The sequence below is a fragment of the Athalia rosae genome, chromosome 7 (genome assembly GCF_917208135.1).
Source record: "Athalia rosae chromosome 7, iyAthRosa1.1, whole genome shotgun sequence".
NCBI lineage: Eukaryota > Metazoa > Arthropoda > Insecta > Hymenoptera > Athaliidae > Athalia > Athalia rosae.
In genome coordinates, this window is record NC_064032.1 from 10,392,400 (window position 1) to 10,410,087 (window position 17,688).

The window sequence follows — 17,688 nt, forward strand, 5'->3', positions numbered from 1 at the left end:
AAAAGAGTTGACGAGAATAAAAAAAAAATGGATGAGATAAAATAAAACAACCGAATGAGTGTCGGCATTATGGTATCCTGAAATGTCTCCGAATTTAGTGTCCCGAAAATTGGTCGATCGAGATTCGTTCGATCGCGAGTTTATGTCCGGGCGAATTTCAGGGTGGAAAAGGGGGATAGCCGTGGATCGTTTCGCTGTGCATATATGTACAAAGCCGTTCAGCAGTTGCGCAATTATCGGATAAAATCCGAACTCGAGAGTATCCGAATTAAGTTGCCGAATATAACTGTGTAAACGCATGTGTATATCACATGTGCACGTGCGTATAAATACGACGCTTAAATCTTCACCGCGCTCATACTCGCGTCGGGTGATAGTTATTACTCTCGTGGTATTCGAACCGCGTATTGTACATATGTATATATAGTTTGTACAAATTTGTGAAACGGGGCGCGGTTAATAATGCGGAATGTTATATACCAATGGGGAATGATCGCGCGGGGTGTCGCATTTCTGAAATTTTCCGTACACGTATAAACCCTGTACACACCTATTCGGAGATGAAAAAAATTCGTCTGATCGGTTGGAAAACGTTGAACACCCTTCACACCCGTAAACTCGCGTCGCAATCCCAGTTGCCGAAGACGAAACGATCGTCGTCCCTGTGGTTTTTTTATAAATAAAATTGGCGAACGGTATAAGAGTGAAAGATGCTTTCATAATTTTCGTGAAATGGAAAAAACAAAACAAAAAAAAACAAAAAAAAAAAAATATCCTCGTTAACCCATCGCCTCCTCTAGCGAGCTACGGTCTTGCTATCTCAATTATTTCTGGCTATTAAGGCGATACCTGGACATTAAACGAGCGCGGTAGTTATTATCGATAATATCAGCACGAAGTGAGGTCAGCAGCAGCAGCAGCAGCAGCAGCAGCAGCGGTGGTAAAGCATAGTGGGGGTTGAATTTCGGTGGCTGTACACCACGTTCGCGTTCTTCTTTATCATTTTATTTCGTGCAGAGTCCCATATCGGGATCTAATACCTCTACAGTATTATACCCGTAATTCAAGGAGTGCCCCCTTACACAGAGGCGAGTTTATACACCCTCGGATTATTACCTTCGGGCATTTTGCTCGCTCGTTAAAAGCGTTATTACTAAATTCTGTAACCGAGTACATACATACATACCACCGAGCACTTCTGCCGAGCTTATACACCTGCAGACGACACGGTCGTCCCGGTCGTCTGAGAAATCACGCGATGCGATTAGATATTTAATACGCGATGCGAAATGACAAAAAAAAACAAAAAAAAAACAAAAACAAAAAAACGACAAAGGAAAGGAAAAAACGAAACCGCGTGCACACGCACCTCGCGTTTATAATTCACTCGCACAAATTTTAGAAGGTTCTCTAATTACGTCCGAACAACTTCGGCTATCGATTCAGCTACAATGTACAGGTGGGTCGTCGCGTAAGTGTGGTAAGTATGCTACACACATAGAGACCGTGGGTTCGATCGCGGCATCGGGTAAAAGACTTAATTCAATAAACTGCGACAAAACGAAACCGATGTATAACACACCGCGGCTCTTTCTTTTTCTACGTCAGCGGCACGCTCCGCGGGCACTCGTTTCGCCGTAGAACCAGACGATGCGAAAATAATCGAAAATATTTTTAAGTACGAGATAAAAAGCCGGTGGTGCGGGTCGGGAGAAATTTGTTTCTCATCAACCGTGCGCTGAGGAAAATGAGAATTATTATTTGTTTTTTTTTTTTTTGTCTTCAGTCGTTACCGAAACTTTGTCGCGATCGTTGAACAATTATTCGTTGAAAGAATTATCGAGTGGCTAGGGATACGTAGTACATGTATATATGTATATACGGGATACGTGTCTCTACCGGTTGTTACGTTTCTCTATGGTCCTTTTCCGATATCGCGAGGATATTATTCAATCACGTTATGCCAGATAAACGTCAGTGATGAATCGATTTATACGAGGATTACCCAGGGAAGGGGGAGGGGGACGGGGGGGGGGGGGGGGGGGGAGTTTCGGGGTTGAGGGGATCGGTAGAGGATGGAAAACGAGCGGCGGAAGCTCGAAACCGCGCAACCGAATTACGCGATGAATATTCAGGACGACGATTTTGCTCTCGGTAAAATTCTTCTCGTTTTTTTTTTTTCTTTTTTTTTTTGGTTCATTCATCCCGTTTCTTTTTTTTTTTCCCCCGATGTTTTTTCGTCGTTTGCTTTCTCTCCTCACCGTCCCTTTCTCTACCCGGCGGCAGGTAAAGTTCGGCTGTCGGCTTTGCGTAGAAACACAACCGTCGACTCTGCCGAACACCCGGATATATACGTATAGGTGGGGGTACGCTACCGTACGGTTATTCAAATTGTGACAAAAAGTCGATTTCCTAACTGTTAGTATATATACGAACATTTCCACCGTAGCTGACTTCGCGCGCAGCCAACTATATACCATACCAGCGTACCGCACGTTTTAGGAAATCGATTTCTCCTTTTCCTTTTTCACGTTTTTCCCCCACTCCACTTTTTTTTTTTATCCTCTATTACGTACATAGTTCATACATCCGAATCGTCGGGTATTTTTTTACCCAACCAAAGTCGACCGAGCACTCCGCAAGGATCGGAGGTTATCGTCACGATTTCTTTTCGATTGAAAAATTGCAGCGAGATTTTTAAACGAAAGTTTCGAGGTCTGAAAATATTTGGAATCCGACTCACGAGCGATTCGGATAGATTGGGGTGGAGAAAAAAAAAAAATTCCCGTAACATCGTGCAACATATTTCAGAGTTTGAGGAATCCGAGGAATCTTCCTCTAAAGGATATCACGAACTTGGCAACTTTGAATTTCTTCGGAAAATTATTATCGAAATATGCTTGTGTAAATTAGATAAAAGTAATCAACCCCCTCAATTTATGTCACACGTCGCATGAATTGTTTCGTATGAAAATTATCAACTTGATGGTATCTGTGATTAATCCTTGTGAAAAATAGCATCGTCCTTTCCGCACCTTTGACTTCTTTCAGTTTTTGTCATTCGATTTTTTCTAATATATTATTTTTTACCGTTTCGTGTTTCAGAGGGTCCACTGGCCGAGTAGCGGTTTCAACCGAGAACTGTGTAACCTGAAGGGTCGGAACGAGGACAAGTGTCAAAATTACGTTCGAGTATTCGGCCGGCACAGTCCGAACAAATTTGTGGCATGCGGTACAAACGCCTACAAGCCCTCGTGCAAGCAGTTCCACTTCGAGGTGAGAGAGAATTTCAGCTCTATTACTAATTAACGTCGTTCACTTGCGCGATACTTTGTACCGTCGGGAGGATCAGCACGCGATAAAAAGTAGAAAAAAAAAAAAAAGTAAAAAAAAAAAAAAAAAAAACGAAACCGTCTCGGCAATCGGAGAAAGAAAAAAAATGAAGAAGAAAATAATTGAAAGACGAAACTACAATACACTCCTCGTTCACGTTTGCTGTCGTCAGATTCACGCAAGTGTATAGTCTGGCGAGGGAAGGTGCAGGGTTGACGTCTACATTCAGCCCAAGGGGTTTACGCGTTACTTCGGGTTACGTTTGTACTTTACGTTAAAGGTCGGGCGGGTTAGTTTCGGCTAAGGTAGCGAGGACGCAGAGACGGAGAATGGGAAAGATTGCGCGACCTCGCGAACCGCGGATACGGCGGTAGGGATGGAAGTAAAGGAGAATAGAAAAGAAGAAAGTGGGATTGGACGATCGGAAGGCGGGGGTAGGTGGGGGGGGAGGGGGGGGGGGGTGGCTAGGTAGATAGGGTTTCGCCTGGCGCCAGTCCAAACTGAGGAGTGTGCGGGGAAAACGAGAAAGAAGGAAGGGAGGTAACCGGGAGGTTTTCAGGGCAGAGTCTTCTAGGCCCCCGGTGTATAACGAAGAAGTCAAGATATTATCTCGAGAGATCTGAACCAGCTGCTTGCTTGCGTCTGCAACGTCTGCCACGTCTGTTCGCTGTCTACCTTATGTACAGGTGGAGGTATACGTCTATATATATATATATATTACATATGTATTCGACGATAGGTATAATGGCAGAGCCACCGTAAGATCTGTATTTGCGCGAAGGTTATACATATATATATATACATATACGTATCTTGTGGGATATGTGGCCCCGCAGGGTTATCTGTACATAAGCATGTATACATATGTAAGCGCGACATAGCCACGTGTACATGGATGGCAGACCGAAGATTGGCTCGCGGATTGCTCGACCGACTATCGTCCTCTTCGCTGACGAAAAAACTTCGATGATTCGAAAAACGTTGCGGTTCACCTAAACCCCCCAGATGCCGAAGGGGGTGAACGGGGATGCACGGAGGAAAAGAAAATCGTATCGATTTTCAAAAAAAACAAAAAAAAAACAAAAATCGTACACCCTATGTGTCCTCGCAAACAGAATAGGAAACGAATTATTTCTTAGAAGTAGTTGTTTCACGTGAATTACAAAATGAACGAGGATAAGATGAGGAAAGAAAAAAAAAAACAACCTCAGGCGTTCAGATTTTATTTACGCTCTAAAATTGCTCCTCTTCTTTCGGTCCTCCGCCCCTAAAAATATCACATATAACGTGTAACGAGATGTAACAATATAGATTCCCGGCAAAACAGATAAAGTCTCCGAAGTATAAAAAAAGATATGAAAGAAAAAGAATAGGTATACCGAGGTAGGTACAGACGTGAAAATATATTGCCTTTTCGAATTCGATTTATGATCGTCCGCGGAAATCAATAAGGTAGGTATACGATTATACGGTTTGTAGGTCAAAACAAGGAAATACGCGTATACCGACTACAGGTATAGAAGAAAAAAAGGAAAAAAAAAAAAAAAAGGAAGAATCTAGAACGAAGTGAAAGTAGATGAAAAAAAAGACGCGGAGAGATCGAGGGAGAAAAAAATCAGGAAAGAGAGGAACGAACGGGAAAAGGGTGTCCTCGATCATCCCTTAGCGTCAGACCCCCGTGTTTGTGGTGGAGTCCTGGTCCCGGTTTTCTCCAAGAATTTCGGAATCCCGGGTTTTCCCTTACCGTGTAGAGAGGAGAATATATCCACCCGTAGGATCCCAACTGGGATGATGATCATGTCGCCACGTGTGCTTCCCTGCTGGCTGTATACATATAACTATATCCTACCTTTCTATCCTACGTACGTACCTCCTAACCACCTATCTACCTTATATCCCGATAAAGAACGACGAGCAGAAAATAATCTGCGGTCGGAAAACGCGGTATGAGGTTTTTCTTCTTTCTCGCTCTTTCCCTTGGTTTTTGTTTTTTTTTTGTTTTTTTTTTTTTCTTTCAATTTTTTTCTCCTCGTCTCTCGTTTCTTCTCCTTTCGTCGTGTGGCGCGTTTTTATTCTGTTTTTTTTTTTTTTTTTGTTCGCGACACGAGCGTATAAGGTACCCCGCGAAAGGAGAAGGGGCTGCACAGGATAGGGTGAACCACCCCTCAGGGTCCATTAGTCTACCGTAGCTCTTGCGTCTCGGATGATTTAGGGAGCCGCTGGGACCGATAAGATTCGTGCCTCCCGTAACTCAACGTCCGCCACGTTTCTCCCGACGTTTCTCTCCGCTTCTACCTATAACCAAACTCAACCCTCTGCCACCCCTCTTTCTTTCACTTCCACGACTGCGTTTCTATATCTTGTACCGTTTTTCTAATCTTAATTTTTTTTTTTTTTTTTTTTTTTTGTCTCCCATTTCGGTTCGACTGTTCCGCTTTCTTCGCACTCGTCGGTCGGTTTGTGTCGACGAATCGAAACGAACGAAACATGTGAGGAAAATTATTCAAAAGTAGAAAAATTGTAGAACAACAAATGGAACTAATCGAAACGAACGAGATGAATATACATATATCCGCTTTATTTTGTTTGGCAAATTTTTTCGGTCTTCACTTGATTCGAATTTACGATGGTATCTTCGTTGGGTTGAGGGATCGTCGTTCTCTCGGGGGAATTGTGCATAGTTCGCACGATACCGGCGGTGGGCACATCATGACTCTTGAGAAATGAAATGAGGTGTAAGATAGAATGATATAGAATACGAGGTTATTTGAAACGGAGTAGAGAATGCGAAGAAAAATTTGGAAAGAAAAGTCCTTCTTCTTTTTCCGCTGTTATTTTATCAACGTTTTTTGAGAAGAGGAGAAAAAAAAGTCCGAAAAAAACAAAAAAAAAAAACAAAACGCACTCGTCAAACGAATAAAACAGCACTCGTTCGCGCGGCGAGAACAAAAAAAAAATAGTCGCGAGAACGAGAGCACAGGTATAATAAAGGTATAGTGAAAAATGAAAATTGGAACTGTCGCAAACGGAACAAGAATGATGTAATGCCGTTTGGAAAATTCTTACGGATGGGGAAACGGAGGTCTATGCAAGTTCAGCTTCCGCAAGTTTCCTTCGTTCTGTATACATATACATGCGAACGTTCTTACGTCGGATGTGATTATTTGCAAGTTGAATTTACGGCGTCTCAACCGGTGCGCTCATCTCTGTTTTGCATCGCGATTTGTAGCGGGAGCAGCGAAAGCTGCGGGTGCAATAAAGTAAAAATATTTTTTAACTTTCAACGTGTGCTCCGTTCTGTTTACGCGGACGAGTGGTGTGTGTGTGTGTGTGTGTGCGCGCGCGCGTGTGTGTGTGTGCCGTCGGGTATACGTGTATACCTAGAAAAGTGGAAGAGAGCGCGGAGAGTGGAGACTCGAGCTGGCAACTTTTATAATTAAACGTAATTAGTTTTAAAGTTCTAAGCCAAGATAACGGACCACCAACCCCCCGTAGTGTGCAGAACCACCTCAACCCCCCCCCCCCCTCCCCCCTCCCTCCGGGCGCCACTCGCCACCCACCAGCCGGAACGCTGCAGCAGCTATCGTAATTTAACATAAATAAACGCTAATCTTTTTCCATAAGGAAAACGCGAGCGCACGTTAACCGCGAAAGAGGCGAAACGCAAATATATCGTGTCGGCTATCAAGAGTCTTGATATGCAGCGAATATTGTACGCGTTAAACTTTCTTGTGATTAACAAAAAGAATTTCGTGCGATTCTCACAGTACCGACTCGGCTCACAGCTACTGGCCGAATGAAGTTTGATACAATTAACGAATGAATTTTTCGTCAGAATTTTTTTCCCGATTTTTTCTCCTTTCAAATTCTATAGTTGTGCGCTTTTCTTTGCAATTTTTGACGCACGCGTTGTACAAGAATTTCTCGTTCAATTGATGAAATTTCAAGGGGAATCTTGTGTTGCGATAAACATCATTCTCGTCCTTTTTTCATTGGCCCATTGTTAGAAGGTGTCAAACGGTTTGTCGACACCTAACAGATCAGGTTCACACCTCCTTATCTCCCGTGTAACAGCAATAAATACATATATGTACGATTTGAATGGTTATGCGGATACTTGCTGGATACTGGTTCATTTTTTAACGCACGTACAGTAGGAATCAGTCCAGAATAAAATACGCCGGATATACATACATTCGGGAAAATATTTTGGGAATTCTTTTTTTTCTCGTACCACGTACAGAATATTCCTCTGAGAGCCGAAGATCTGACGCCCATTTTTCGTCTCAATTATCACGAAAACTCTTTTGTATAATGAACATCTTTTATCATAATTTAAAAAAGTCTAAAATATGCATTGAATTTTCGTTTGTACGAATTAATGTATATAATTGAGTTTAATTTGAGGAGTTGTATGAAGAAAGAAGACGGAAAACAGAAAATGGAGAAAATTGAGAGAAAAAAAAAAAAAAAAAAAAAGGGGGGGGGGAAAATGCGCGGGTGAATATCAGACGGCGTATTATGAGCGTGAACCGTGAAAAATGAGGAAAGTATTTCGTCATTTCCGCACTGTAAGTTCTCAGAGAAATATTCGCCCTTGTCCGAGTCGGAGGCATTCAAAATTAGCGATTCACGACCGCTCGCTCGCACACGTAAGAGAAAGAAAAGAGATGGAAAGAGAATTAGAGACGTACTTCTCCGGAGCTTTACATTTAAATTAATATTAACTCTGCGTGGCTTCCCTCAAAATTCGCAATCTGTAGGAATTTATATATACATATGTATTATACGTGTATACCTAACAAAAACTTTACTCTTCCATCTTCGGTCTCTGCTCAGGATTTGAGTTTCCCGCTACGCTAGATTCTTCGTATATAGGGCATTCCACGTCGAAACAAAGACGTTTCAACTTACTGGTCGTCAAGATTTCTCTCAACATAATTTAGTTTAGAACTCACACCCAAAAATACTTTTTAATCAGAGATTTCATCTTTGGATTATGCATTTTATGAAATTCACGATTCTTACAAAAACGAAAATTTTTATGTTGGTTTCCACAATGACAGCTCATTTTGAGGGTGAAATAATGGGACATAAAATGTTCAATTTCAGACAGAGTTTCCAGAAAAATAATTATTGCATTTTTAGAGGCAATGAATTCGACGCTACATTCGTAAAAAATACAAGAAATCCATGATTCGAAAAACTACAACTGCGATTTCAAATACCTCCCCTCCGCTCCAAAAGTGTTCAAGTGTTGATTCCATGACCACGAAAACACATGTTGAAAATTTCAATTTCATCATCAAATTCCGATCATTCGTTTTCGCGATATGCAGACGGAAAACGTGGTTGCCGGTAAAGTAGCTCGAGATTTCATATTTTAGCGCGCTGCGCTCCAGCGCTCTCGATCTCGTTCGTCTTTCTAACGCTCCGCGGCGTACCGCCTCACGCCGTGTGCTCCCACCACGCTGAGCTTTCTCACACCGAAATCCATATGTAAAAATCATTGGGCAAATCCAGTCCGCGCGGACTTCGGTGGCAAACTCCGGCCCACCAATCAAAAGGGTCGCGTCATCTACGTCACTTTTGCCACCGCCCAATTTTTACACGTGCGTCAGGCATTGTGACGGCCGGCACGCGCCGGAATTTAAACATAATTTATAGCTTTTTAATTGATGATTAGGTGTGAAATCACAGTCTCCCATTTTTTTTACTCTGCTGTGATTTTTAGCAGGTGTCAGACGAGCTGTCAACACCTGATAAAGATCTTGTTCACACCTCGTAACTTGACCCTTTGATCCACCCGATCGGCGGCATCCCATAAAGGTGTCATTTCTGCGAAATTCTATGTAACCGTTCAAGAAAGTAAATATGTGAAAATGCGCCAGTGAAATGGGTTGGAGTATACTCAAAGAGATCAATTCTGTCCCGCTTTGCCATGCTAAAGCATAGGGTCCAGGAAAGCCTTCAATTCAGAATCGGAGGCACAGAGTGTACAAAAAAAAAAAAAAAACTGAATATAATTTGTTTTTCCGTGCATTGCGTTGTGATACACTATGAAAGTGTGACCGACAATTTATTCGGTCATTTCCGATTTTTCGGCCAAAAATGGAGTATTTTTAAAATCGATTGAACGACGTTTTTCCAACGTGTCAATAACACGAATCCGTCGACTCGATTGAGCTAAGAATTTTTACAAATGTTATTATACAAATATCCTTGATCTTTCACGTTTAGCTCGAATTCGGTTTTTTCATCACATTTTGAAATAACAAATAGATTTTGATATCGAACGGATTCCGGGCCCATCTTGAAATTTACAGGAGCTTAACTAAAGGGAACGAACTAAACCGGGCGAATTTTGAGGAAATTTTTCAAACACGGAGAGTTTTGAGAAAAGTGGGATTGAAATTTTCAAGATGTGTTGTCGAAGCCATGGATTTCGTTTTATCGAAATGTTGAAAATTTTTTTGAAGTCAACCGAAGACCAGTAAATCAAAAAACGTCTTCGTTTGGACGTGGAATGCCCATACACTGGAGCAGATGATTAAAACATACTAAAAGTTTAAAAAGAAGAATTAAAATTCAAAATCAAGTTGACTCACAAATAAAATTTTTCAGACACAGACAGCGACGACTAAAAATTACAATATATTATTTCTCAACCTCCGCAGACTATACCAGTCTTTTCCTTCGTTCGGTATTTCTAATTCAAAAACTGGTAAAAAAGGAAATAACGAAATTTCAGTTCGTCCAACCTGATTTGAATGTCTCTCGACTCTTTTCCCCGCGATAATCTATTCGATTTTTTTTTTTTTCGTTTCAGAACGGAGTGCACACCAGCGAAAACGAGACGGAAGGCCTGGGCCTTTGCCCCTACGATCCGGAGCACAACAGCACCGCCGTTTACGCCGGTGAGCAATATTTTTTCTTTTCCATATCCCGTTTTTCGTTTCGCCGGTTTCGTATGATGTCCGCAACACGTGAGAGCAAACTCAGAGATTGCAGGGGTGACTTAAAAAAATTTACCTCCGTCGCGAAAAACACGCTGTCGTATGAACAATGAATAGACGAATTTTATCGATCGGAATAGGAAGCGTGTCCCGCGTTTCGAAAGTCCGTTGCGTTCGAATAATAGTTAATCCGCATGCATGTATACCGCTGGGCCCGTGGCGCCTCCAAGACTCGGCAGGGGGTGGTTAGGTTACACGTTCCACTGTACGGGGAGAGGTGCTGCCAGGGCTCTGCCGAGACGCGGGGCGACCGAAAAGCATCGGTGTAAATTTACGAGGAACCGCCGCGGGTGGAGGAAACTCGCTCGAGCCACGAAGAGACTGCGACGTAGCCGCGCGGTTGTTTATCCCTCCCTGGCTCCGCGAGGATATTCCGCACTTCGCTCTTTACTATTTACGGCTTTGCGCGCGCCTTGCCGCGGCTTTACGTGCGTCCCGTACACAGATAGATATGTATACACCGAACCCCGCGGTACGTTATAACCACGCGTACACGTGAACGTGAACGTGAACCTCGCGAACCTCGTTGCAGCGGGAGTTTCTGGCTCCTCTCGGTGGAAAACGCCGTATATTCAGGGACTGAGATATTCGCCCCGCAACAACGCGATGACAAAAAGATCCCGTAGGATAACCGCGTGTAACGGTTATAAACAGCCGGTCATACCCGCGCTATCTGCCGCTTTTGCTCGCCGTTCAACGGGGGTTTTAGTAAAAACCGCAACACCGCGCTTCTGCTACCTCCTCCCTATACCTCCGTGAATATTCCCCGTCCCGTGTGTTGTTGCACGTGTATTCATATACATACATATATACGAAGTGTTCACGGGCCATCGCTCTCTTTGAAAATCTCGCAATCCCGCAAACCACGTTATACCGTTGCATGCGGTCTGTACACATAAGATCCCCTATAAAACGTACACGGTCATGTAAATATGGAGAGACGGAAAAATAATGTTTCGTCCAATATTAAAATCGTTCTCGTTTCTTTCCAGGGGGTCAACTGTACGCCGCAACTGTCGCTGATTTTTCCGGCGTCGAACCGCTCATATACAGAGCCCCGATTCGGACCGAACGTTCGGACCTCAATCAGCTGAACGGTAAAGAAACAAAACGACGCTATTCTCATTTGGACAGAATTTACCGCCCTCGTTCCCCCGAGAATATACTGTGATATTTGATCGATGAGTTTTGCAAGTCCGATCGAACGGTTCTCAACGCCCCCCCCCCCCCCCCCCTCCTTCTCTTGTGAACAATTGATTCAAAACTCAATTTCCCCCCCCCGAGCATTATTTGCTGGAAGAGTTTCGTTGCCCCCACGCGATTGTACAGCAGATATGAACAACGAGTCGGCTAATTATCCGGCAATTATTGTTTCGCCCGTAATAGAGAAATGGGGTATAAGGGGAAAAATGAAGAATGCAGTATACAAGGCTAACTACTACGTGTGTACGTAGAAATGAACGTAGAGTCTATCCTGCACGATTTAATCACCGGAAACCACGAGCCGACGTCAAAACGTCAATCATGCAGGAACCCTAATCGAAAATTATCGCCGTCAGAGGCCTATTTCGATAGCCGAATCGTATACGAGCTTCCGCGTACACGTAATGGTAGCCGCGAACGATTTATCCCGAGTTAGAAAAATGAATTATTTTTATGAAGAGAAATTTTCTTTCAAAAATTTTCACAACCACCTCCGTCATCCACCGTCTGTTTTCAGGACCGAATTTCGTAAGCTCGTTAGCCTACGACGACTACGTGTTCTTCTTCTACAGAGAAACGGCCGTCGAGTTCATGAACTGCGGAAAGGTGAGTAAAAGTCTATATCGATCACGAGAACGAAAAATAACCTTCGATAAAATCGGTACGATCTGACTCGATTAAATTTCAATCATGTTTGATCGATCTTGTTTCCCTTACTGTCGCTGTGTTCTTTCTTTTTTCAAAATTTTCCGTCTTTCACTTTTTTTCTTCGATGCCGTATACCGACGGGCGCGATTTTACGAACGCATCGACCGCTCCGTTTCGTGTCATACGCATACGTATATAGCGCACGATTAAAAGGAGAGAAAAATTCGCTATTCCATGTAACGGAAAGTTGAACACGTGTATGAAAATACAGTGGGATATATAATCCTCTGTGAACATCGGCGTATCGTTGCCGTGATATATATCGAGGGTGGCTTTCAGCTTTCATCATCCGTCCATCAGCCGGTAGTGCGCGGGGGGGGTTTGCATTTCAGCGCGAACTGTCTGTCGTCGTTGTAAATTTTTTCCTTTCTCTCTCTCTCTCTCTCTCCACCTATTTTTCACCGCGTTCGCGTTTTCAATTGTTTTGAAATATTTTACTTTTTGTTCAATTTCTTTTTTCATTTATTTCTTTTTTTATTTTTTGTCTCTCTTTTTCGACGACTCATCTTTTGATTTCAGGCGGTGTATCCCCGGGTAGGGAGAGTCTGCCAACACGATAAAGGCGGTCCCCACGCTTTCAGCGACAGATGGACGAGCTTCCTCAAAGCCAGACTGAACTGCTCCGTACCAGGCGACTACCCTTTCTACTTCAATGAGATACGTGAGTATCCCTATCCGTCCGTATGTCCTTAAACAGTATTTATGCATCGGCTTAGAGTCCAATTCGCATATTCCGAGTGTCAGCTTTACGTGTGTACAGCGTATACGGCGAGCTCTGAAGCTACTCGATTTTAAAGCTCGCGTGTATACGTGTACGTCGTAGGTATACAAGTGAAGTTGTGAAATCGCTGCGATACACACACCGTGGAATTGTAGAAACCGAACTGTGAAACTCAATTTACTAAATTAACAAACTTTGTTCGACTCGAGACACTTATCCCATAGAAATTTATACGAAATGATATCCCATTATAATCCATATACATGTATACGGAATAACGAACGGATTGTGTGGTCTTCAAGTTTGCGATATCATTCGGGAAATGGATTCGCGAATACCGGACGACTCACCCCCTGTTCCAGATTATTACCAAACCGGACATTCCAAAAACACGAAATTCAACGGATCGTTCGGATACCGAAGAAAATAAAAAAAAAAAAAACGCGCGGAGAAAATTTCCGTAGCCCCTCGAGCCGCCGAAACGAACGGCGCCCCGACGTCCTTAGCTTTCTCTCGCACTGCCGGACTTTCACGTAATTTTCAATGCGCCGGGGTTGTTTGCCGGGCTGACATTCCGCCTCGACTAATCTTCCTTTCCGATGAGGTGGCACGCTCCGCGCGTCGGGTTTCCTACACCCCGATACCCTGCAGTCGACCGTTTTCCCTGAATTTCCGAATCAGTTTTCCCGAACTCCCTATAGGATAGCCGAGTTTTTCACGATCCTCCTCTGCCTCCTCCCTCACACTTTTATCGCACACCGTGCGTGTTCGGCTAATGGGCCCCGATGTTCGCCGTGCCGTTCCACGAGCCGAAAGGATCGAGGGAATTTTCATTGTCGGCGGTGGTGTGTCTTTGAGGAGGACTGAGAATAGCGAGAATCAAAGAGCGGAAACGAGTCGAGGGAAGGCTCTGAATCGAACTCGAGATGCGGAGGGAATAAATAAAGTATAAAAATCCGGCTCGCGGTATTCAACTATCCTCCGACTGCCCGCCACTTTACGATGCCTCCGGTGCAAAACGGTCGATTCGAAAATCGAGGGATCGTTGGTATAAAAAAATCGACTCGCATGCGCCGCGCATCGCACCCAGGAGAGATCGTTCCGACCGAACAAATTATGAAACGAAGATTCGCCGGTATTGTTCGTGAAAATTTTAAAAAATCAATCATGAGCGAAAAACTGAAAAATGAAAAAAAAACACTCTCTCTTCGTTATATACCCCGAACGAATCCCGTAATTCCATTAGGTACACAGCTGTTCGAAAATTCGTTTGAAAAAATCAGTTCTCGTTTTATATATCGCGAGCCTGACACTGTCCCCGGTATAGATGAAACGGGATTCCAGAATTCCTGGGACCGGAGCTGAAGGGGTACGCGAATAATCACGGAGCAAGGGATAATCAGAAACATAGAGACGAACGGACTACGTTACCTACCTATACATATACATGTACGTGTATAACGTATAGGCAGAACTACTATAGGGGACAGTTGCAACCTGGAGCCGTGATTTGGCACAGTCCCATCTGTATACCTCGTGCCTATCAGAGTTGCGTCTGCCCGCAGTCTGGCTATGAGCCAACTTTGCAGAATTATACGTATGTGTGGCATATGTATGGTATATATATATATATACTACATACGGTCATGGACATGGGCGAGTATAGGTGCGCCGGCAAATATCCCGAGGCTAAATCACGGTACACCGTATCCATGTACAGTGCATCGAAGGTGCATATGTCTCGTATGTAACTGGGGTAAATATCCAACAGGGTTGTGTAGTACGGATGACCCGCAGGTGGTGATTTTCGGTTACGAGATACCGTAGAAAATGACCAGCGCCAGATGTCCCCGAGTGGAAGCTGGACGTACAGATCGTTGAAACTTGCAATGGGGCCGAAAGCACGCCTTATACTTCAAACTCCCATTTCCTCTATCTACCGCTCAAGTAGTCCTCCCGATCGCCATTTCGTGCCACCGTACTCGTCGCCGTTACCTTTCGGTCCCCGCAAAAGTCGAAACCGAAGTCACACGAGGATAGGTGCTCTCGTGCAGGAGCAACGGAGCGAAACTTCCACCTTTTCCAGGCTCGATATTAAGCGATAATTGTATATATTCATGCGAAACGCCATTTCTCGACGTTGTGATTTATTGTTATTTATTCGCCTTTTTTATTTATTTTTTGTTTTGTTTGTTTTTTTTCCGGAATCCCCAGAATCGACGAGCGAAGTTACGGAAGGTTTTTACGGCGGTGAACAGACCCAGTTGATATACGGGGTGTTCACAACCCCCGTGAATTCGATAGGTGGATCGGCCGTGTGCGCGTTCACGATGCGGAGCATACTCGACATATTTCAGGGAGTTTTCAAGGAACAGGAAACGATAAATAGCAACTGGCTGCGCGTATTGCCGGAGAAAGTACCGGAACCGAGACCCGGAGCTTGCGTCAACGACTCGAGAACTCTTCCCGACGTTACCGTTAATTTCGTCAAGGCTCATCCGCTCATGGACGAGGCCGTGCAACCTTTCTACTTGTTTCCAGTCATCAACAAAGTTAGCTTCAAGTGAGTAGAGTAGAACATTCCGCGAATTTATTATTTCCTCTTCTTCCCGTTCGAATTTTTTTTCGAAAAACCATCTCATCTTTTTTTTTTTAGCTACCGATTCACGAAAATCGCTGTGGATCCCCAAGTGAAGGCTTTGGACGGGAAGGTCTACGACATTCTTTACATTGGGACAGGTAATTAACGATCCTCAAAAAATTTTGAGTATATCGTTTGAACGAAACTTCCAAGTCTTTTCACAACGTTGTTCCATTTTTTCAAACAGACGACGGACGAGTCCTGAAAGCGTTGAACAGCCTGGCTTCGGAATCTCGAGAGAACGTGTCCCAAGTTATCGTGAGTGACGTTCAAGTCCTCAAATACGGTGAGAATCTTCGATGAGAATTTCTTTCGAATTTTGAACCTGGAAACCGAAAATATTTGAATAAAAAAGTTGACAGATAACGCTGAAATGGAACGATGAGTTTCGGTTGAAACGTTTGATAATTTTCGTCGCGTATTTCAGGTCAAGCGGTGAAGGACTTGCAAGTCGTTCATTTGGCGGGTGAGGCGAGCAAATTGTTGGTAATTGCGGATTCGGAAATGCGAGCGATACCCTTGCATCATTGCGACGCGTCCGCGGCAAATTCTTGCACATCCTGCGTCGGTCTTCAAGATCCCCACTGCGCCTGGGACGCGACGACAAATCTCTGCGTAGCCGTACCGACGAAACTCCACGATAACAACGCTGGGAAAACGTTGTTCCAGGATATTATTACCGGGAAACACAAAGGCTGCGGATACGAACAAGGTAAGAAATTTGAAAAAAAAAAAAAAAAAAAAAAAAAAAAAAAAAAAAAAAACCAATAAGTTTAACGACGAGATATTCTACATTCTTTTACGAAGGGCGAGGGGTGGGGGAGGGGAGGGGAGGGGATTTTTATCCTTCGTTTTTTCTTGTTCCTCTGATTCAAACGTAAAATTTCAGATCCACAAGTATTAGAAGAAGAGAAGATAAAAAATGAACTAAAAGAAAAACGTAAATACATCTTCTACTACAGTTTGTTTGTTTCTTTTTTTTGCTTGAATATTTTTTTGTATGTTTTTTTTTGCCTTATCACTTTCCGTTTATTTTTTAATGATGTTTCTTTGAGAGACAAATAAAAAAATTGTCCTTTCATTTTCCGTTCGGTATCGCTTTTTACATGTTTTTTTTGTTTGTTTGTTTCACTATTTGTTTCTTGTTCGCCGTAATTAATTACCTTCACACCCCCGAAACACAAAAAGGAAGTGGAATTAAGAAGAAAAAAGAAAATTCTACCCACCGTCGGACACGACAATCATTTGTTCTCCTCAGCTAACACACAGGCTCAAATTAACTTTCCAAGCTTTTATTCGGCTTTATCCTTTGCAAATACTATTTTCACACCGTTTTTATCGAGCATATATTATTTGGATCTCCTGTTGCACAATTATTTCGTACCGTTGTAATTTCTCTCTTCGCGTCTTGATAAAAGCTTCGTTTATTTTTCTGCTGCTTACTATTCTGTTTCCGCTCCGTGATTATTGTTGTTATTCCTGCATTTTCTGTACTTTTACGAAAGTAGTTATAATTAATGAAGAGAAAACAAAAAAAAAAAGAAAGAAAGAAAATACCGAGTTTCGAGAATTCCGAGAGAATTTTGTCTATTTCCATGGCTCATTCCCCTTCCGCTCCGAATTCCTCTGGTTTCTTCGAACCTCGTACGTCATCCGTGTTCGCAATCGTTATACGATCCACTCGTAATCGTTAGCTGTCATTGTCATCATCGTCATCGTCATGAATCAGTAAATGTTGCTTCAGAGTTGGCGAAACCGGCGCAACCGGTGGTTCCGCCCAGAGCCGGTTGTTGCGAGCAGACCGACGAACGGGACAACGAAATAGTCATCGAGTTGGATCGGGAAAATCAGTACAGTCGTACTCAACCGAGAGCCAATGAACCACAAGGTAAAAATTGATAAATCAAAAGTCAGGGAGGAGGAAAAACAAAAGAGAAAATATATAAGGATTCCCGACAGCGTTATTATGCTGTGTGTAAATTTTGTTCAGGCATATTCCACGCGCATAATTTTTTTTTCTTCCAACTTTTCCTTTTCATTATCAGCGAATTGCTGTGGTATTAATT

At 43.2% G+C, this 17,688-nt stretch overlaps 1 protein-coding gene across 5 annotated transcripts in view; it reads left to right on the top strand.

Annotated features, from left to right (window-relative positions):
- Positions 1-17,688, top strand: part of LOC105691115 (semaphorin-1A-like) — an 83,558-nt gene that overhangs the window by 59,287 nt on the left and 6,583 nt on the right. For 3 of the 5 annotated variants that reach the window (XM_048659045.1, XM_048659046.1, XM_048659047.1), the window contains 11 exons: positions 3,106-3,276; positions 10,163-10,250; positions 11,342-11,446; positions 12,070-12,158; positions 12,780-12,921; positions 15,196-15,544; positions 15,638-15,720; positions 15,810-15,908; positions 16,050-16,334; positions 16,512-16,562; positions 17,367-17,510. In XM_048659045.1, coding sequence (XP_048515002.1) covers positions 3,106-3,276; positions 10,163-10,250; positions 11,342-11,446; positions 12,070-12,158; positions 12,780-12,921; positions 15,196-15,544; positions 15,638-15,720; positions 15,810-15,908; positions 16,050-16,334; positions 16,512-16,562; positions 17,367-17,510 — 1,606 coding nt within the window. The remainder of the gene's footprint in view (positions 1-3,105; positions 3,277-10,162; positions 10,251-11,341; positions 11,447-12,069; positions 12,159-12,779; positions 12,922-15,195; positions 15,545-15,637; positions 15,721-15,809; positions 15,909-16,049; positions 16,335-16,511; positions 16,563-17,366; positions 17,511-17,688) is intronic. The other 2 variants (XM_012409396.4, XM_012409397.4) reach the window with 2 other exon arrangements.